A 23,021-nucleotide genomic window follows, 5' to 3' on the forward strand; every position below is an offset into this window, starting at 1 on the left:
ACTTATCATAATGAGCACTGAGTAACATACAGAACTGTTGAATCACTATATTGAACACCTGAAACTAATATAACACTGTATGTTAACTGTACTAGAATTTAAAAAAAAAAAAACACACTAATGAAGTGGACATAGATCTTAATTGCTTTCAATAAAAAAGTCATTCTATTAATAGCATACCACAGTACAAAGTATCACTTATACCTTGCTGAGTTAAAACTCCTCATAAGGCCAACTTTCCATTAAACTATGAGAACAAAAGTATTATGCATTTGAATAAATTTTATTTTTTTAGTAATCTCTACAGTCAATGTGGGGCTCAAACTCATGACCCCAAAATCAAGAGCTGCACGCTCCTCTGACTGAGCCAGCCAGGCACCCGTGAGTCAATTTTTAATTCTCAATATCTACGAACTCTTCAGATTTATCTTTGGAATGTGTTTAAACACTTGAATACAAGTGGGTCTAACATTTTAAAAATTTCTACCACTTTAAGTAAAACGATAAAGTCACCCTTGGAAAAGGAACACAAAAGAAGCTGGAAAAACTGACAGGATTTTCTTGCCAATCTGCTAATGAACTATTGTCATGCAGAGTCACTAAATTAACTTTATAACATACTCAGATTAATTTAAACAACAGATCATTTGTCTGGTGGTTATGTTCTCATCAATGTCAACCTCTAGGACTTGGCCAAGAACCTTACAATGAAAATGCTGCAGCGTGTGTCCTAAACCTATGTATGGAAGATCACGTGATACAAAACCCATAATTGGATGAATCTGTGCTATAAACCCTACATACTGAAATGCACTTGCACTGTAAGAGGGCCTTTAGACCGTTAAAGAGCAAAATGCAGACAACCTGTAGCAACCAAAAGGTACAGCTAATAATGAAGGGGATAGGAAACTACACAGAAATAGACTGAGGGTTTCAGGGGCACCTCAGTGGTTCAGTTGGTCCAACTCTTGATTTCAGCTCAGGTCATCATCTCATGGTTTGTGAGTTCGAGCCCCGTGAATGGCTCTGCGTTGACAGCCCAGAGCCTGCTTGGGATTCTCTACCTCCCTCTCTCTCTGTCCCTCCACTACTTGGTTGCACTCACGTACATGCTCTCTCTCTCTCTCTCTCTCTCCCTCTCTCTCTCTCCCTCCCTCTCTTTCTCTCTAAAAAAAAAAAACATAAATAGAACTTAAAAAATAAAAGTGAAATAGACTGAGGGTTTCAAATTAAAGCAGTCTGGAGCCATTTAATATCAAATAAACATAATTTTACAAGCAAATGAAGCAATGAATACAGCAACTTTCTAGTGATATCTTCAAGTTACAAAGAAAAGTTAAATTACGCTGAAATTATTTTCTGCATCTCATACTGAAAAGGGTGTAAGAAAATCAACTCTGGGGTGCCCGGGTGGCTCAGTCAGTTGGGTGTCCGACTTCAGCTCAGGTCATGATCTCATGGGTTCGTGAGTTTGAGCCCCGTGTCAGGCTCTGTGCTGACAGCTCAGAGCCTGGAGCCTGTTTCAGATTCTGTGTCTCCCTTTCTCTCTGCCCCTCCCCTACTTACGCTGTCTCTCAAAAATAAACAGACATAAAAAAATAAAAGAAAATAAACTCTATCTCAGAGGGTAATTTCTATCAAAAGTTGTAGAAGCATTTTAAAACCTTGGAATAAGCTTCAATAACCAAACATGTTTAGCAATCATTATTCCCTGAAGTTACAGAAGTGTGGCATAGGGAATATAACAGGAACAAAAAGTAAATAATTAGGACTAATTGTACCTGCCTTTGCTATGTGACTTCATCCTTAAATAAATCCTCATGTTTCAAGGTAAAAAAATAAAATCAATTCAAAATCTGGTGGCTACCATACAGCAGCCCCTCAGGAAATATTTGCTATTGGCGAATGAAGCCTTGGAAGGTTATGTGTTTAAGTCCCTCTTCGCTAATTTGTGCTTTTATATCAACACATCTCCTCTCTGACAAAGAGAAAACAGTGTGTGCATTTGATCAGGATTCTTTCCTTTAAATAGACCACTTCTGGACCGAAAACGGGAATAGGTACTATAAATTAAAAGTTGCAAATTAAAGTAAAATAGAGGCTCTTGGGTGGCTCAGACGGTTAAGCATCCAACTCTTGGTTTTGGCTCAGGTCCTGATCTCGCCATCGGTGAGTTCAAGCCCCAAGTCTGGCTCTGTGCTGACAGCATGGAGCCCGCTTGGGATTCTCTCTCTCCCTCTTTCTCCATCCCTGCCGCACTCACACTCTCTCATAATAAATAAATTTTAAAAAGTTAAAATAAAATATAATTCAAGAAATAAGAACATAAATGAAAACTGTACCAGATCAACATGTCTTCATATAATTAGGAGCTGATTAGTGGTATAACTCTAATTTACTAAATGAAATATAAATTAAAAATAAGAGATCACATCTTTGAAGTGCCAACTTACATCAGCCATCCGCTGGATCTGGGGAAGGCTCACCATGATTGTTTGTTGTAAAGCTGCTACTTGACCACTTAACTTTTGTACAGACTGTGCTAAATCATCAGTTTCAAAGATTATTGACCAGTCTTCTAGATCCGTGAAAATGGAATGTAGAAGACTGTGCTTCTGTTCTGAATCTTCCAAAGCCATCTACACAATGGAAAACAAGGAGAAAAGAGAGAGAACATTAAGATACTGAAATAAGTGGATTAATATTGAAGTCAGAGAACATTTCCCAATGGTATATCGTGCTGTATATTAACTAGACTTATTGTGGTGATCATTTTGCAATCCATGCAAATATCAAATCATCTCATTGTACACCTGAAACTCCTATAGTGTGTGTCAATTACACCTTAGTAGGAAAATTTAAATCAGAGAATTTTAAATCTGTCTCAGCATTTCAAACTCCTATTCATTTCATTTCAATGTGACAGTTTCTTATCCGTTTAAATACCTACCATAAAAGCCAACAATCATACTCCTAGGTATTTACCAAATGAAATGACAGGAAGAAGTACAGCCACACAAAGATTTGCATATGACCATTCACAGTAGCTGTGCTTACAATAGCTGGTAAGAAGATCCCCTGATCCCCACCTCCTGATACTCAGGTCTTTATAATCAACTTCTTTGAAATGTATATTGGGTTTACTAATTTACTTGCTGATTTACTACTGGCTCTATTGATTACTTACTGAGATGTCACTTCCAAGATTAAGTTATAAAAAGACTGTTTCTGCCTTGGGGGCTTTCTCTTTAGATTGTTCATGGTGAAGAAAGTCAGCTACTAGGCCAAGAGGCAGCCTTGTGGGGGAGGGCCACAGGTCTGTATATGGAAGCAGATCTCTGAACCCTGCCAATAGCCAAGTGAAATGACCTTGGAAGTGCATCCTGTCTTTTCCCTCACCCACAGTGAGGCGTGACTGCATTCTTATAAAAGACCTTGAGCCAGAAGCACTCAGCTAAGTCATGCCTGAATTCCTGACACACAGAAACTGTGATAATAAATGTTTGTTGTGTTAAGCTGCTAACCTAGCATAATCTGAAACTCGAAATAAGCCAATGTCTATTAACTGGTTAAGGGATAAACATGTTGCCTATTTCCATAAATGGAACACTACTCAACAATCAAAAGAATGAACTATCTATAAACATTAACAATCTGGAAGAGTCTTGAAAACATGATGCCAAGTAAAAGAAGTTAGGTAAAAAAAGGCTGTACACTATATGATTCTATTTATAGAACACAGTGGAAAAGGCCAAACTATATTAATAGAAAACAATGAGGGAGTGATTGATAGGGCAAAAGACAGGTGAAAGGGGACTGAGTGCAAAGAGGCAGAGGAATCTTTTTGAGGTGATGGAGATGTGCTTTATATTGATGGTGGTGGTGGTGGTTACACAATTATATCTCTTTTACAAACTCATCTAGCTACACACTTAAAATAGATGTATTTGGGGGCACCTGGCTGGCTCAGTTGGTAGAGCATGTAACTCTTTTTAATGTAATGTAATGTAATGTAATAATGTAATATAATGTAATTTTATTCTATTTTAGAGAGAGAGAGAGCACATAGGAGCAGGGCAGAGGGGCAGAGGAAGAGAGAGAATCTTAAGCAGGCTTCACATTCGGTGCAGAACCCAAGGCAGGGCTTGATCCCACGACTCTGGGATCATAACCTGAGCCACCAAGGCACCCTGGTAGAACACGCAACTCTTGATCACGGGGTCATGAGTTCAAGCCCCATCCTGGACATAGAGCTTATTAAAAAATATATAGGGGTGCCTGGGCGGCTCAGTTGGTTAAGCAACCAACTCTTGATTTCAGCTCAGGTCATGCATGATCTTTCGGTTCATGAGTTTAAGCCCTGCATCAGGCTCTGTGCTGACTCTGCAGAGCCTGCTTGGGATTCTCTCTCCCTCTGTGCTGCTCCCCTGCTCACTCACTCACTCTCTGTCTCTCAAAAATAAAATAAACATTTAAAAAAATGTATGTATATATGTGTGTATTTTATTGCATGTAAATTATACCTCAATGAAATTGAATAAAATAATTTGTCTTTTTTACCAAGAAAATTTATGTTTCAATAATTCATAATTACAACAGCAGTATTTCTGGAATCATCTTTGGGTTACAAAAACCTATTTTAACAAACACAGTCCAGGTAGAAGCTTAGTTGGGAGTTTTAGTACTTCTTCAAGAGACATTTTTAAATATCAGTGCCTGGTAATGCCAAAAAAATAGAAAAGGGTATCTTAAAAGTACAAGTCCCTATTTTTCAAAATAGGGACAAAATGGGATATTCACATATGACTAGTTGTTTGAGACTTACTTCCTGTTGGAGGATTTATGAGAATACTTTCTACGGTAAATCAGCCTCCTCTTGAACCTACTTCCTCCAGCTCATCAAGTAGAGTTATACTAAGTTCTAGTTCATACACTAAGGCCAGGAAATCAGGGTGTCCTCACCACTGAGAGATAATTTTCACACATTACATTTGGGTCAGTAGAAGGTAGCAAAAGTATAAATGCTCTTCCCTGAGCTCACTCTTGTAAATTATCTTTAAAAACTCATTAACAAGCATTTGAGGAAAAGAGTATCATTCCTCTCTTCTATCCTTGCAAACTCCTTGAAAATGGTGAAAAATAACAGACAATTTAAAATACAAGAGGACAGGGGTGCCCGGGTGGCTCAGTCAGTGAAGTGTCCAACTTCGGCTCAGGTCATGATCTCATGGCCCCTGGGTTTGAGCCCCGCGCCAGGCCATGTGCTGACAGCTCAGAGCCTGCAGCCCGCTTCAGATTCTGTGTCTCCCTTGCTCTCTACCCTACCCCGCTCGCATTCTGCCTCTCAAAAATGAATAAACATTAAAATTTTTTTTAAGTTGGGGCGCCTGGGTGGCTTAGTCGGTTAAGTGTCTGACTTTCGCTTAGGTCATGATCTCGCGGTTCGTGGGTTTGAGCCCCGCGTCGGGCTCTGTGCTGACTGCCAGCTCAGAGCCTGGAGCCTGTTTCAGTCTGTGACTCCCTCTCTCTCTGACCCTCCCCTGCTCCCCTGCTGTCTCTCTCTCTCCTAGAAATAAATAAAACATTAAAAAAATTAAAAAAAAATTTTTTTTTTTAAGTAAAAGAGGACAGGGGTGCCTGGGTGGCTCAGTTGGTTAAGTGTCCAACTCTTGATCTCAGCTCAGGTCATGATCTCATGATTTGTGAGACTGAGCCCCACGCTGGGCTCTACGTTGACAGTGTAGAGTCTGCTTGGGATTCTCCCTCTCCCTCTCCTCCGCCTCTCTCTCAAAATAGAGAAAGAAAACATTTTATAAACAAATTAATTAATTAAATAAAATAAAGGAGGACACGCTATAGGGATGTGGAAAGCCAACCTGAGGGCTGGGGGCAGAAATCACAGGCAAAGGGAAGAAAAGAAACAAATGGGTGAAAGGCAGCATCATTACAACTGTTACCACACGGGGAAATGTGCCAACAAATCTCAAACATCAGGGAAGTATGCAGTAGGCTGTTTACTTGGGAATACACTGAGCGATTCTAAAGGTATAAAGGAGCTGGGTCAACGTGGAGGTCTGATTACTCTAAAAACTGTTAAAGGATAAAGCTTTTCCTAAGAGATTCCTTCTTGTGGTTAAATAATATGAGAGAAGGAAATATGCCTTCACAATAAAACTTTAAGCCAACACTTGGCATCTGGAAGATCTCTTACAGTCACGGCCCTGGGCAGGAAAATACTCTCATTGGTTTTGACTTTGTAAGCTAGCACGGAGACATCAGGCACCAAAATGGACAGCGTGCCGGGAGCCGAACCGGCCTCTCTGGATGGCAATCACGGCAAGGAAGTGACAATGTTTGCAGCTCCTCCCAGGAGAAATGAAAACTGATATCTCCTTCTGCTACCATTAGCTCATGTTGGATATAAGCCTGCTGGTATTGACCAGGCCTCCCAACATTCCATATCAGACCCATATTCTGAATACAGATACCTCATAAGGAAAGCATATTCCTGCCTTTACAAAAGAGACTTTAGATGAAAGCTCTATGGGCGGTTGTCAAAAGGCTCTTCCTATGGGCCTTGCAGATCCAAGGCTTAGATAATAGAGGGGGTTAAGAACACAAGAGTTACAATTGAGCCTGGCCCCGAGACAAAGAGCCTATTTTGGGGTTAAGAGTAGAACACAGCTACTACATATATCTTTGCTAATTGGTGAAGCATGGCAGTCCCTTCCTCAAGGCCTGCATTCCACAAACCCCCTCCCTTACGCTGGCAACTAGGATGAGGATAGATAAGAGTAGCTAAAACATAAACCCAGGTGCAAAGACTGACACATTTAGGGCCCCCATGTTAGTTTTCACAAATAAACCAATTCAGAAACATTTATCTTCTTGAGAGCCAGACAGAATAACTCCTAGCTTATCTATATACAATTTAACTTGTATGTTATGCTGTTTTTCACTAAGAGCATTCTGTTATTTCCTTGGTCAAAATAATTCTGTAATTGATATCACAAAAGGCCTCCCATTGTAAGAAATTCCTTTCTATGACTTCATCTTGTGGCTGAACCTTTAAATAAAGAAAAAAAAACCCGACAGGACAGAGATGCCTGCCTGGTGATCAGAAAGAATCTCGGGGCTCTCTCATCCTCTTTCGCCGACACCGTCCATCCTTCAGGGACCCCTGGACCTGTCGGAGCCGGCGCGGCCTCCGGCAACAGCGTGTTTGGCAGCGGGGCAGGCCGGAACTGGAAGGAACTACGGATTCGGTTTCTAATGCTGTGTCACTAACTACCGCCGACTTCGCCGCTTAAAATTAAACAAATTGATTATCTCATAGTTTCCATGGCTCAAGAGCACAGGCATCGCTTAGGAAGGTCCTTGGCTCTCCCAAGGCTCTCCCAAGACTGCTATCAAGGTGCTATCTGGAGCACAGTTTCTCTTCCAAGTTCATTTAGGTTGTTGGGAGAATTCAGTTGTAGGGCTGAGAAACCCAGTTTTCTTGCTGGCTGTTGATGGCGGGGGGCGGGGGGGGGGTCTCTCTCTGCTTCTAAAGGCTGCCCAAGGGTCCGAGCCCCACAGGCCTCTCCTAACATCGCAGCTCACTTCATCAAGCCAGCTGGAGAATCTCTCTAGCCTGCTATCAGGGAGTCTTACAATCATGTAATCACGAATAATCATGGATTCATGGGAGTCACTATCCCATTACCTTAGCCATATATTATAATCTATTTAATAGAGTAGCCGTCTCATCACATACTCTCATATTCCTGCCCACACTTGTGGGCAGGGGATTATATAGGTTATGTCCACAGGAATATTGTGAGCCTTCTTTGAAGTCTATTGACCAAAACCATCACTATTCATTGCAACATTTTCACTTCATAGATGGGGGAGACCGAGGCCCATAGAGGAAAATAGCAAATTACCCAAAAAGTCACATAGGAGTTATCAGGACACAAAGAACTAGATCCCAGTCTCCAAAATCCCTTTCCAGAGCCTGCCACTGTCCTAGCCTTCTTCCTGCCGGTTGGCATGGCTGAAGATAAGGTCGTTCTTCGGGAGAACAGGGAAAAGTGCCACGAAGGGGAGCTATGCCACTCATCGTTGTGTACATGCCATATGCAGGAAAAAGTGAAAGCACACCTACCTGAAGGGTGCTAGCGTGCTGACTCAGCATCTTTGAAGAGGCATAGTCAGCAGGATTAGCCAGCAAACGACTGGTATTTTCTATCCAAGCCTCAGTACTCTTCAAAAGGTCATGATATTCCTCCATCTTAACTGTGGCCTGTGAAAGAAAGGCAGGAGCAAACAGTCTGACTCCTTCCGCTTGAGTCAACTGATTCTTGCACAGAGAATTTGTTACTGTTAATCAGGCCCCGCAGGGTTCCATTCCCTGTGGCTGGGGCCACTCGTCCACCCCTTCCAGGTTTTCATCTTTCTACCTTTTAAGACTAACCCTGACCATAGCTGGAAAGGACTAAAGAAACTCTACCCTAATGCTATGGGTCTCAGTAACAATTCCCAGTTAGCCTTGCAACTGGTTCCCATTTTAGGCTTCATTCTGAAAACTGGATTTGTATTTCGTCTTCCCATGCAGGGACTTGTCCTATTACATCCCAGTTTCTCTGGGCCTAGCACCTTGCCTCGCTCTTGCTAGATTACATGTACAACTCACCCACCACGACCCCTATTTGGAAGGGAGGGAGAAAGTGGCTTGTTCCTGAATGACAGGCTTTCTTGTTGCTGGCTCCCTGCAGGGCCTCTTGAGAGTGTCTGTTGGAAATGCCCATTGCCTACCGGGAAGCCCAATGCTCGCCTGGACTCCTGCCACGGTCCGACTTTTGGACACCTGCTTCCGCCTGCCCAGTCAGACTTCCCGCTGGTGCCAGCAGTTAAATCGGTCGTCCCAGCGCCCACCTGGCCTGTTCTCTGGCTCTAGCTTCCGAACCCAAAACTGGCAATTCAGGGGAAAATGGCTGCCACTGAACATATATTTTAGTTTTGTTTTAAAGCCCTTCCAATACCACAGCCCGCCAAGCGTAGTTATCAGCTGTTACTGTCATACCTTATTTAACTGTGAGGTTCTAGATTCTGCTCTCTGTGACACTTGCTGATATTGCTGAAAAGGAATCATCAAGTTATCCATCCATTCTTGGGCCTGTCCTGGATCCTGTTCGACAAGGTCCTGCACTTCGGAATCCAGCTCATTGAGCTTGGAATGCCAGAGATCTAGCTCGTCCCACATTTTCTGGAGAAGGAAGTCATACGTCACTTTGGATGCAGAGGTCCTGGTTCATTGTGTTAGTTCCTAGTTTTTGCACTGTATTTGCACTTGTAAATGCTACCAAAACAGCACCACAGGCATGCTTACTCATTTATGCCCACAAACCACTTGGGACCTAAATTGAAAAACACGGTTTCTGAGGTCTCTCGGTCTAACTATATTTGTTTCACGAACAGAATTAGCTATAAGGGAGCCGAAAGACCTAGACATTTCCAGAAACAAATGACACCAAACAAGGTCAATATAACCCTAGTCTTTCAAGAGTGATGAGGTAACATTGTTTAAAAAGTGCTTCAGTTAATCTCTCTCTCTCTCACACACACACACGCGCGCACGCGCACACACGTGCGTGTGTGTGTGAAATCTAGAAGACAATTTTAAAAAATTTTATTCTAGAGAGTGAGTATGTATGAGGGGGGGAGAATGGCACAGGGAGAGAGAATCTCAAGCAGGCTCCATGCTCAGCGCAGAGCCCGACATGGAGCTCAATCCCACTTTCCTGGAATCATGACCTGAACCAAAATCAGAGTTGGACGCTCAACTGAGTCACGCAGGTCCCCCCAAGAAGACAATGTTTATTAAGTGTAAAAACAGAACTAACAAAAGAAAATATCTGTTTTGGTTTAGGAGTAATGTAGTGGCAGAAAATTCTAGTAACTGCTTTTGGCTCAAGAAACTAATAGATTGGATTCAATCAAACCTGGGCTTCTATGGTCAAATGGAATTCTCAAAGGTAAAACATTTAATCTGTACTTACTACATGCTTAACAACCTAACTTTTAAATTAAAAAAATTTTTTTTAATGTTTTATTTATTTTTGAGAGAAAGAGAGACAGTGTGAGCAGGGGAAGGCCAGAGAGACAGGGAAACACAGAATCTGAAGACAGGCTCCAGGCTCTGAGCTAGCCATCAGCACAGAGCCCAACTCAGGGCTCAAACCCATGAACCATGAGATCATGACCTGAGCCGAAGTCGGACGCTTAACCGACTGAGCCACCCAGGCGCCCCTGAACCTAACTTTTAGAAATAGGAAAAGTAGACTGGTTAACTTAGGTTCCTCTACTTGTTAAGAATCACAATCTTGTCCAATGGTAGGCCATATTCTCACCTATTTTTAAAAGTCTCCATTCACATTAGAATCCTTCCTTAAAACAAAGGTTAGAATAAGAATGCTTCTCTACATGTAGGAGTTTACTCAGGGAGTTAAGTGGTAGAGAATCATGCTTATGTACAGTTTTGCCTAAGACTTTATTTCCTAAGATATTTTACAAGGGAAATAAATTGGGGATTTCTATTTTCCTGTTTCCCCTTGTAGTCTAGAGAAAAGTTGTTAATTCCATTCAAACCCTATTGAAATATATTTTTTAATCAAATAAGTTTCAGAAATGTTCCATTTCATATTCCTCATGTTAATTCACATTAAATGAAAACAAAGACTCTGCAGGGCGCCTGGGTGGCTCAGCCGGTTTAAAGTGTCTGACTTCTTTGGCTCAGGTCATGATCTCACAGTCATGGGTTTGAGCCCCGCATCGGGATCTGTGCTGACAGCTCAGAGCCTGGAGCCTGCTTCGGTTTCTGTGTCTCCCTCTCTCTCTCTGCTCCTTCCCCTACTCGTGCTCTGTCTCTGTCTCTCAAAAATAAATAAATGTAAAATAAATTTTTTAAAGATTAAAAAAAAGAAAACAAAGACTCTGAGAAATGCTCAAACATAGAAACATGTTAGCTTTTTAAAAAATGTATTTCATATTTATAATATTTCTTTTTTTTTTAAAGTTTCTTGCTTGAAACATAGTTTATTTATTTATTTATTTTTTTAAATGTTTTATTTATTTCTAGGAGAGAGAGAGAGAGAGACAGCGTGAGCAGGGGAGGGTCAGAGAGAGAGGGAGTCACAGACTGAAACAGGCTCCAGGCTCTGAGCTGGCAGTCAGCACAGAGCCCGACGCGGGGCTCGAACCCACGAACTGCGAGATCATGACCTAAGCGAAAGTCGGACGCTTAACCGACTAAGCCACCCAGGCGCCCCAGTTTATTTTTTTTTAATGTTTTATTTATTTCTAGGAGAGAGAGAGAGACAGCATGAGCAGGTGAGGGTCAGAGAGAGAGGGAGTTACAGACTGTGAAACAGGCTCCAGGCTCTGAGCTTGGCTGTCAGCACAGAGCCCGACGCGGGGCTCGAACCCACGAACCGCGAGATCATGACCTAAGCGAAAGTCAGACGCTTAACCGACTAAGCCACCCAGGCGCCCCTTTATTTATAATATTTCTTATCTCAGTCTTCCCAGGATAAGGTCCTTACTCTCCTTTACTTGTGAAAAGGCTAGTTCACAATCACAGGCTCTCAGGGATTAAGGCATATTCCCACCATGGAAAAATTGAGACTAATTCTTAAACGCAACCTTCTCCACCAAGCCTCTGCTGGTGACATTCAGTGAGGGGGACCCTGTGGGCCTGGGTGAGGATCTCTGTACTTCAGATACATCCTAACAGCACACCCTGATGACTGAGGAGCAGGAGGAAAGCCAAATGCTGAAGGAAAATTAAATGAAGGATATTACCTTTTGAATTCCCTGAGCTTTCTCAATATTTTTGCTTTTCTGCTGCAACATCTTTTCCACATTGTGAAGCCCATTGTTAATTTCGTCGATTTTTCTACTCATTGTATATAATGGTGAACTTTTCAAAACTTCATTGCTAATCTGTCATAATGAAAGATACATTTGGCTTACACATATCTTCCATACTCTTTTCACAGGTCCAGGTGATAGAAGAGATAGGTACACTGTTAACGCGATTTTACTTACAAAAATCCTGTACAGGCTATGGGGATATCCCAAACAGTACTAGCTAATACATTAATGAGAGGGTTGACTAGCAGACTAGGAAGCGGGGGCTGTGCTGACCTGACCTTTTAAATCCAATCTAAAAAAAGAAAAGAAAAACCAATAAACAAAAATTTGCTGTAATCTACAGTATGTACCGCAGGCCTGTGCCAAGTTGGGCAAAACTACTGAGTGTACTGTCTGAGACAGAGCCCAATGGAGCAAATGATACGAAAAAATTCAAGGGAGAGATAAATCATTTATTATATAGCTTCTCATTTTATGACAAAGACCTGCTTATGGCAAAGCACTCTTTTCAATAAAACCTAGCTTATTCACAAGCTGACTTAAAAATAAGGTAATTCCCATCATAATATTCATTTGGGCAAAATAATCTAAAATTCGCTATTTCTCGAGGATGTACAAAGCTTAGTTTTTCTCTGTGTGAATGTTTCTGGTGTGTGTTTTCACAGCAACATGAAATCTAGCTGCTGAACTGTGTAATTTTTTTTTATCTGAATGATTTTCTTAAGAAAATAACTTGGGCTAGGAAAGATAACAAATGAATGTTGAATGTGTCATTTTTCAAATACCTGATTAGTTTGTGTTCTTGGTTTTCTGTTTTTTTTTTTTAGGCTATGTTGTTGATAAGGCTTTCTCCCAGCAATACTTTATGTATAATCCTTTAACCCTTTTAAAAACCTCTATATCTGTATAACTATTAAGACTAAAACCTTCCAATGCAGATGGTACACAGACAGGTACAGAAACTAAACACAGGCTAAATGACTTGCTTAAGGTTACATATCAAGGTAGTACTTGAACTTGGCCTGAGAAACCCCAAGTCACTCCGGAGTCCCAGGCTCTTTTTCACATTTCAGGAGGTTGACACTCTTAGAAGATGTTTTTATTCCACAGACCATAATGCAGTTGAGATTTTTAGGGAAAAAAATTAATCCTATGTTAGTTTTTAAAGCGCTGTAATAGCTATTTATTACTATGAAACAATTTTTTTTGTCTGATATTCAGGGCAGTTATTCTCTTGGCCAAAATGCATATAACGTAAGTACATTAGGAGAGACCAAGATTTAGGCAAAGTAAGCAGCCCTCCAAATGATAGGGAATGGTTCTGAGTCTGCCTGATCCTCCAAACACACCAAACAAGAAAAATCAGTTGCTCTCTGTTACAAATATACAAGTTACAGTTGAAACTTTCAACCCTAAATTTAAGAGTCATTTTGATTGCTTACTTTTTGGGGATTTTCACATGAAGTATTCATGGAAACAAACTTAGTTGCTCTCAAAACAGTATTTTCTTAAAATAGAATCAGTAGTGCATGATTCTTCAAAAAGTATCTCGTACCAGATTTTCTTGTGTGTTAAATCAACAGAATTGGTTATAAATGTATATTAGGAGTGTACATGTTTTTTCATGGGTCAGATTTTCCTAGGAAAACCGTCAAAGAAGTTAAATGAGTTTGAAATCTGATTTTCTGTGTATGCATTTAATACATATTTTATTAAGTTAGAGGTACTCCAGATTTCAAAAAGGAATCCAAAAATCCTTCTGTGGATGCTGGACCAAACAGAATTTTGTTCTGCTGAATGTAGGCTGCCTTTCTACAATCCAATAAATTTGTCTTGCTAACATCTCGGGTCTCCAGTACTATGAAACATTTCCCACTTTTTCTTCTAACCTTCAGATTCATCCATTCGAGGATGAAGGTTTACTCATGTGTGTTTTGGGAGAATTGTGTTACCATCATCATTAGAAAGACACCGTGTGTTGGATGCTATTCCTCGTGAGTTATGAAATCTGTATTCTTACTGCCCTTGGTTACAATTTTCAAACATTCACAGGGAATAAGTTTTACATCAAAGTATTATTCATGTCGAAAAATTTAAAGTGATTCTCTGTTAAAAAAAAAGTTGAGTAAAAGCTAATGTACAATCCTATTTTTAAATGCAAGAGAAGAAGAAAAATAAGTGCAAGAAAAGCTAAGCATCCTGACAACTAAAAATAAACACATTGTCTAATTCTATTATCTGTCACTTATGTAGAGCAGTTTCATCGCAGTATTCAATACACAAAGTTATCACTTATCTAAACTCTATAAAAACAGTCATAGTTGAAATCAGGGCAAATGAAAATGTGACATTACATACTCTTTTCTTTATATCTATTCAACTCATAAATAATAACACTAGTACAAACATTATTATTACCTTCTCATCTATGTCTTCTAACGCTTTTCTGCATTCTTCCACCTGGGATTCAATCTCTGCAGGGACTAGGGTGTACATTTCAGAATACTTGATGCGCAGTTTTTCCATAATATTCTCAAAAGTCAGCTTCCCTTTCTTAAAAATGCTTTGAAGCTCCTAAAAACATCAAGAGAGTTTCAAATACTCACAGGACAAGGAAAAAGTTTAACTCTCAAAGTAAATGCAGCTTTCCAGCACATCCTTGTGATTGAAATGAGCACACTTTGCATGACAAAGCCTCACTACTGATACAAGCCGATTAAGCCTGAGAGATACTCCTTTTGGTCAGATGATGCTTTCTAGTTTGTAAGAATTAAACTTGATATCTCTTCATGGTGTCAAACCACTGTCCTAAAAAGACATTACAACGTCTCCTGCTTCTAAAGTACCTCTCCCATTTGACTGTATCTCCCTTGCAGTCTTCATCTATAAAGCTGCAAGTAGCAAAAAAAGTTTCAAAGAAGTTTTTTTTGTTGTTGTTGTTATTAACTTGTTGCCATTTCTGCTTCTTCCTGCATTATCATCACAATGATTCAAGGCCACTAAAAGCCCTAGGCTTGAAGCAAAAGTGTCTGCTTTCATGTAATTAGACAGCCCAGCAGAGCTCAACTTCTTTCAAAAGGGAGGGTTCCAGTTCCCTGCAAAGAATGTAGGTTTTGGGAGATAAAAGAAACCTGAACAAATAGCCTATTGGTTGTGGCCTAGAAACAAAATCTGATCTACGTTCTCCTACACTAACTATAAAGGAGAAACTCATTTGTTTGGGAAAGTTTCCCAAAGATCAAGTGGAAAAATACTTCTTGAATTTACTGTGGCTTTTGGGGGGTTTGTTTTGTTTTTATAGTAACTGTTCAGCAGCATTATTTGTGTTAATGGGTTGAGTCACCGCACTGAAGAATGATTACAATTTTGAATGACGCCGTGATGTGTCACTGTTTTTCTTTTCTTTACCCTCGGCAGAGAACAAATCTAGACAGAAAGTTAGAGAACAATGCCATTCAGACAAAGGTACGGTTTGAAGTATAGTGTCATCCTGTTTTATCTAGACTTAGTCAGGGAGTGTAGGTCTTCAGAGCTACAGTTGAGGGCTTCCCATGAAGACTGAGGGAGAGTAAATTCCCTCTATCAACACTGAGCTCCAATTAACAACACGTGATTTTTGGGTAAACTTCCTAATGTCAGTTTTTCTTGTTACCATTGGACTGGAATCATTCTAAAAAAAAAAAAAAAAGAAATGAGGTAACAAANATGAGGTCCCAAATAACCCAGGGACAAGTGCACAGCCCTGTGATACTCTGATGTAAGATATAGTTGGTCTTCAGCCCTGATTCCTGAGTAGTTTTTAAGACCCTTGGAATTTCCAGGATGGGAGTAAAAGGAGCGTCTTTTGTTATTCATAACAAGCCCTTTTCAACTATACCTGAGTTTATGCTAATGAATGACTGGGGGGGGGGCCAGATAGATTCTGGATGGGGGGCTGGTTGCCAGAGGAACCAATCAAGGAAGGGAACCTCAGGCCCCTGGGGTGGGGCAAGGTGCTAGAGGTTGAGTTAATCATCAATGGCCAGTGACTCAACCAATCATGCCTACACAGTGAAAACACCATAAAAACCCCTAAAGGATGAGGTTTGGAGAGTCTGGAGTCTGGTGCTGGGAGGGTGGCAGACTCAGAGGGGGCTTGCCTTAGTCTATGCATCTCTTACTGACTGATCCTGAGTTGCATCCTTTATAATAAACCAGTAATCGTAAAATGCTTTCCTGACTTCTTTAAGCCAGTCTAGTAAGTTATTAAACTTGAAGAAGGGGTCACGGGAACCCCTGATTGATAGCCAATCTGGCGGAAGTACAGGAGGCCATGAACTTGCGATAAGCATCTGAAGTGGGGGGGTGGTCCTGTGGAAGTGAGCCCTTAATCTGTGTGGTCTGTTCTAACTCCTGCTAGTTAGTGTTATCATTGAATTGAATTGTAGGACACCTAGTTGGTTTCCAGAGATTTTGGGGGGGAAAAACTCCACACATTTGGTATCAAAAGTGTTGTAACTAACTACAGTTGCACCCTTAACAGAGGTAATACATCCTACTAAAGGCAGACAGCTAACACCCAACTCAGTAAATGCTCTGAGACCCCTGTTCACCAAACACATCCGCAACGGAGGTGAAAGAGGACTGCTTGGTCCAGACCAGCCTACCTCCCTGTTCTCAACTCTACTGATAGGAAAAGACAGGAGTCAGAGGGCAGAGAGGGAAAGGTCAGGACCTGAGGTCCAGGGGTGGGGAGAAAACACATATTTTGCAACAATGCTGGGAGTGGCTGAGGACAGCAAACCCCCTGGGGCATAAGGTTCTCTTAAGAATGTAACAGATACCACCTACACCCCCTTAGGTTTCCCTCAGGAAATCTGACAAAAGACTTAACTAAAAATAAGTAGTAGACCATAAAACATATGACCCATAAGACACGACATGACCACAGATCACCCCTCATACAATGGAAATGAGCCAATCAGGAATGGACAACCCAACACCTAGAGCTATCAAGCTCATAAGGGTAGAACCTGAGAAGGAAGGGGGGGCAGACAAAGAGGAGGAATGCCCAGAACCTTATAAAAACAAAGGCCCTTGCCTATAGCTGAGGGTATTCACCTTTGAATGCCCCCTCTCTGTAAAGAGAGCTTTCATACTGTTCTTACATTCTCACCTTATACCCTAATAAACTTTTGCCTGCTGCTCATGTTGTGTCTACCTCTTCATTCTTTGAAGCAGCAAGACAACAAATCCTAGGTATTGAGGTAAAAAATCCTGCAACACTTCTCTGCACTCCAACCACACTGCTCTTCTCCTGTGGCTCAGCCCCACTATGCCACAGGGCCTTGGCATGTGCTTTCCTTGCTCCTGGACTACTCCCTCCACTCTAGTCACAGAGTTACTTCTGTCCCCAAAGAATCTGCATTCAAGACTGTAGACCTGTATCAATCATATTCACTGGCTCCTCACTTCATCCTTCACTCACCTCGAACTGTTCTGCCTTTTCTGGGTGGTCTTGTAATTCCATATTTTGGAAAGAAGTTGCGGTCTGTTGAAATAAATTCTTCAAAGTAATTATTTCTTTTGTGAGGGAATGTCTTTCTTGGGTTTCATTCTCCACCAGTTCCTTATTTTCTCGAGCTTTCTGAAAAAGCCTAACATATAACATCAAAATAAAATTGTTCTGATCCTGCTGTCTTGTGAAATAGTTTTTATTTCAACAATTAACATAATGTCAGCATAGTTCACAAAAGATTATTTTTCCTGAGAGAAAAGTACCAGTGTTCGGTGGTTTATATACTACATATACAAACATATACTAAATTCTATCACTCAATCAAGTCTCTTCAAACTTTCATCTCAAAATATCCTCTCGTTAGGGTGCCTGGGTGGCTCAGTCGGTTAAGCATCTGATTCTGGATTTTGGCTCAGGTCATGGCCTCATAGTTTGTGAATCTGAGCCCCACATCAGGCTCTGTGGTGACAGTGTGGAGCCTGCTTGGGAGTCTCTCTCTCTCTCTCTCTCTCTCTCTCTCTCTCTTTGCCCCTCCCCAGCTCGTGCCCTCATTCTCTAAGTAAATAAATAAACTTAAGAAAAAATAGTCTTTCACACTTTACGTTCCAATTGGTTATCTCCATCCTACTTTTCTCCACATGATCCTTCAGTTCATCCGAATATGACTTAGAGGTGAGAATGGAGTCCTGGGTGGGCTCTTGGGGATAGACGACCCCACTAACCTTTTTCTCTTGGCTGACCCCATTTGCTGTGATGTAGCTACCATATTAGCAAAGGAATTTAAGAGGGTACAGTCTTTCCTGAGAGCTATTTGGTAAGTATTTCTAGCTATAAACATACTCTATCCTTTGACCCACTGATTCTGCTTCTTGGTGTCTTTCTCAAAGAATTAATCACAGATGCAGACAGAGATTCTGGCATAAGAATATTTGTTACAGTGTTTTTTTAGTGTTTATTTATTTTTGAGAGAGAGAGAAAGAGACAGAGCGCAAACAGGGGAGGGGCAGAGAGAGAGAGAGAGAGGGAGACAAGGAATCCAAAGTAGGCACCTCGCTCTGAGCTATCAGCACAGAGCCCAACGCGGGGGCTTCAACTCTGAATGGAGAGATCATGACCTGAGCCGAAGTAAGACACTTGATCGACTGAGCCACCCAGGTGCCCCTTTTTATAAAAGAAAAAAAACACTGGCGTATAATTTAAAGGTTCTATAATAGGGTGTTGGTTAAATAAATTATAACATATTCACACGGTGAAATATTGCATAATTATGTTTTAAGGAACGTTTAATGTTAAGTATAGGCAAATTAAGATGATATGCTGATAAATGATTTAGGACACAACAAAACAGTATAGTACTATGATCGTAATTTGTTTAAAAATATAGTCATAACAAAAAAAGATAAGTGACTGGCAATGATTGTTGCTGAATAATAAAATTAACGAGGGGGTATATTAATCTTTATAATTTTCTCATATTCCCTGAACTTCCTATAATGATTGTTACAAAGGAATCATTAATAAAAAAGATTCAAAAGATATTCATCCTCAATAATACCAGGATGGAGAACATGTGCTTGTTTTCATCATCATTACTGATCTTTTCCATTCCCTCCCCTTCTTAAGTGTAGTTGATACTCAATGTTACATTAGTTTCAGGTGTACAACTTCGTGATTTGACAGGTTTATGCATTATACTACACTCCCCATAAGGATAGCTAGATCTGTCCTGTTACATCACTATTACAGTATCATTGACTACATTCCTTATGCTCTGCTTTTCAGTCCCAGAGTTATTCATTTCATGACTGAAGGGCTGTACCTCCCCCTTCCCTTCACTCATTTTGCCCATGCCCCTCCTGCCTCCCCTCTGGTTCTGCTTTTTGTTCATTTATCCTTTTTTTAAGATCCCATTTATGAGTGGAATCACATGGTATTTGTCTTTCTCTGACTTATTTCACTTAGTGTAATACCCTCTAGGTCCATCCATGCTGTCTCAAATGGCCCAATCTCATCCTTCTTTAAGGCTGTGAATATTCTGTCATGGACATATACCACATTTTCCTTATCTATTCATCTTTTGACGGACACTTAGGTTGTATCCATGTCTTGGCTACTGTAAATAATGTTGCAATAAACATAGAGGTGGGTGTATCTTTTTGAGTTAGTGTTTTCCTTTTCTCTGGGTAAATACCTAATAGTAGAGTTTACTAGATCATATGGTAATTCTATTTCTAATTTTCTGAAGAAGCATCATACCGTTTTCCACAGTGGATATACATTGCCAACACTCTTTATACTCTTCTGTGTTAACCCAATTCTACCATATCATTTGTCATTATTCTGTATTTTTATATTTTTAAAATCCAGTATTTTCTAAATGTTAAGCCTCAGTCATCAGTCATGTTGCCCTAATAGTTTTTTCAGAAGACTTACTTGTTGCATCGTTCTTGCATCGATGTAATCTCTTGAAATGCTGCGCCAGTTTCTACAGGCTCTAAGCTCTGGGGAGCAATCTGGATACTTCTTAGGCGCTGAAGAAGTAAGGTCAGTAACAGCTGCTGCTTCTCCACATTGTCTTGGTAACGGCATAAACAGTCTAGCAGCTCACAGAGCTCCTCTGTGGTGGCCACCTCTTTTGTTTTAGAAACTTCAGGGAGATCTTCTTGAAGATTATCTAAGATAATTGTTTCTCGTTCAATCTAATTCAATAAACAAACAAACAAAAAAGAACTAAAATAACTAAAATGTACTCAGACCGCCTCAAGAGCTGAAGCATACCTTGGGAACCATAATTTTTGTGCACTGGCCCTTCAAAGGGTTGCTGATGCTATATCCTCGCTCAAAGCAGCATCTGTCTTTCTATAGCTGGGAGTTATTATTCCTCTGCTATCGGAATCCCGTAGCTCCCAGCGATTGATCATGTAGATATGTGATTGCATTGAAGTACTGCTACTGTGAGCTGAAGGAAACACTGTTGAGTATTTTCATAATTTTTCTCTCCTTCAGATTTCCATTGCACAAAGCAGTTATTTCTTCTGCGACACCGATAGGGCAGTTCGAATGAGCTCCACCAAACTGCAACCACTAAGCACAAGAGGTCGGGGGACTGCTGGATAATTTTTCTACAGGTGCCTTTTCTTTCACATCCCATTCCTACATGCCCAAAAAAGTAAGTCCAGTACTTCCTCCATTCCCCTAACACCTATGCCAAAGGGGAAGCAGTCCTGACTAATCATGTATTTGTCAACATGACTATGGGCAGAACCTAGAAGTACATAACCTAATACGTCACATGTCAGCACAATGGGGTCCTGTCATCCTTGAACTCAGAATGAAGACACAGAAAATCAGATCCCTCCACCACACCTCTTCAGACGCTGTGACCCTCGCCTCAGCTGCGCCACACAGTCCCCACATTCTGCCCCAACATTGTTAACTCTCCTGCTCTGGTGTTCAAACTCAGTCAGGCATCTTGCGATCAGGACATTAGAGAATATCACTCCAGGCCACTACCTTTCTGATATCATGCTCATTGAAATGATGAACGAAAACATGGCTGCCAAGGGGTCAAAAGTAAAGCCTAGGAAAGTTTAGCAACTGCAGTGTAAATTAAGTTTCCAGGAGCTCAGTGGTCTGGGGCACACCAGAATTCCAGAATTCCCTAACACAAAACTCATGTTGTTCAATCTTGTACTTCTACCACTAAGAAAGAGGCCCAGCACCGGATATGCCCATTGAGATTTTGGAGGCAGTATATGCGACACTGGAGAATATTGCTCAGATCCTTTTATCAGAATGCTGCCAATGTTGAGGGAGGTCTGGAGAAAAAGAGGCACTGTGGTAGGATCAGGCTATGGGATAAATGCCCTGCCACTTGGGCCAGATGAGCCGGCTGAGTTCCCGAGTCACTAGAACATGTGGGTATAGGTATAGGCTAGCCTCTCTCCCAAAGACCCAGTTATGGAATGTATGCTTTCCATCACCTCAAACCTAAATTCAGGTGGATCAGAAGTGCCGGTTCCTAGGCAGGCAGCTACACTTCCACCAGGGAAAGAGATAAAAGAGTTCCACTGGGTTGTTTGGGAACCTCCCTGCCAGAGAACCAGCAAGCAAAGAAAGGACTTGCTGTATTGTCAGAGATAGCTGTACATCTAGGGTTTCTAATATACATCAGGGTTGAAAGAAGCATGTCTATAATCTAGAACTTAATGGAACATCTCTTGGTGCTTCCAGGCCAGGGATAACCATGAACGAGCAATGACAGCAACCACGACCCAATGAGCGTAAAGCAACTAACCTTCTCCTTGTCCCCCACACCTGTTCCTTGAGATCACCTTCCAGAATAAACCACCTGCCTGCAAGCCCCATCTCAGGCTCTGCTGTCAGCTGTAAGTTGGCAAGTGATTAAGGAGGGAAATCATTTTTTACCAGGACAATAATTTGAGTCAAAAGCCAGGCCATTCTTCAACTTGTGATGGATAATCAAACTGTCATACATGCATCTAATCTCATATTACTGGAAAAGAAAAAGAAATGAACTACTGATACAAAGCAGCAATATGAATGTATCTCCCATGCATTAAGCTTAGTGAGAAAATGCCAAACTCAAAAGGCACAAACTCTCTCAGTCCATTTATATGACATTCTAGAAAATGGATGGGGCACCTGGGTGGCTTAGTCTGTTGAGCGGCTGACTTTGGCTCAGGTCATGATCTCATGGTTCGTGAGTTCAGGCCTGCGTTGGCTCTGTGCTGACAGCTCAGAGCCTGGAGCCTGCTTCAGATTCTGGTCTCCCTGTCTCTCTGCCCTTCCCCTGCTAGCACTCTGTCTCTCAAAACTAAATAAACATAAAAAATTAAAAAAAAAATAGAAATGGCAAGACAGGTTAATGGTTGCCAGGGGCTGGAGGTGATAGAAGCGACTGGTTACAGAGGCGTAGAATGGAACTATCTGGAGGGATGATAACGTTCCACATCTCCATTTTGTTGGCAATCATGTGACCGGGTTCCTCAAAACTCAACAGACTTGATGCTGAAAAGGATGGTAACACAGTTGCCGCAAAAATTAGGCATTCATTCTTCCACCTAGAAGAGGCTCAGCAGCCCTTGACTGATTTCCCTTGGACACAGAATTCTAATAATATGCATTATACAACTTTTAGGCTCACAGTCAATTATAGAGTAGAGCCTAGAAAGGGAGAAGGAGATGTACTTGCACCATAAGTTAACAGAGTGAAAGAGACTCAAAAACCCATAACCAGGAGAATCAGGAACTAGCAAAAGTCTTCTGGACTTTGGGTTCATGGGGAAGAGGTCAGCTCCAATTATCTTCTGAGGCAGGACTTTAGTCTAGCACATTATGATCACAGAAGCAAAAATGATGCCTCTGAATAACCAGACATGAGTGATTAAATCAAGTAGGGCAGGGGAGGGACAGAGAGAGAGGGAGAAAGAGAGAGAATCCCAACGAGGCTCCACATAGTCAGCATGGAGCCCAAGGCAGGGCTTGATCTCACAAAACGTGAGATCACAACCTGGGCCAAAATCCAGAGTTGGACACTTAACCTACTGAGCCACCCATGTGCCCTTAACCAGAGTGTAAGTATGAATCC

At 41.2% G+C, this 23,021-nt stretch overlaps 1 protein-coding gene across 3 annotated transcripts in view; it reads right to left on the reverse strand.

The window, feature by feature from the left end:
• SYNE2 (spectrin repeat containing nuclear envelope protein 2) overlaps positions 1 to 23,021 on the reverse strand; it is a 336,140-nt gene that overhangs the window by 123,529 nt on the left and 189,590 nt on the right. For 2 of the 3 annotated variants that reach the window (XM_077767198.1, XM_077767199.1), the window contains 7 exons: positions 19,844 to 20,109; positions 17,381 to 17,549; positions 14,332 to 14,487; positions 11,842 to 11,982; positions 9,065 to 9,247; positions 8,147 to 8,284; positions 2,454 to 2,639 (listed from right to left, as the gene is read on the reverse strand). In XM_077767198.1, coding sequence (XP_077623324.1) covers positions 2,454 to 2,639; positions 8,147 to 8,284; positions 9,065 to 9,247; positions 11,842 to 11,982; positions 14,332 to 14,487; positions 17,381 to 17,549; positions 19,844 to 20,109 — 1,239 coding nt within the window. The remainder of the gene's footprint in view (positions 1 to 2,453; positions 2,640 to 8,146; positions 8,285 to 9,064; positions 9,248 to 11,841; positions 11,983 to 14,331; positions 14,488 to 17,380; positions 17,550 to 19,843; positions 20,110 to 23,021) is intronic. The other variant, XM_077767200.1, reaches the window with a different exon arrangement.

This window comes from Crocuta crocuta, unplaced genomic scaffold (genome assembly GCF_008692635.1).
Source record: "Crocuta crocuta isolate KB4526 unplaced genomic scaffold, BGI_CrCroc_1.0 scaffold55, whole genome shotgun sequence".
Classification (NCBI taxonomy): domain Eukaryota; kingdom Metazoa; phylum Chordata; class Mammalia; order Carnivora; family Hyaenidae; genus Crocuta; species Crocuta crocuta.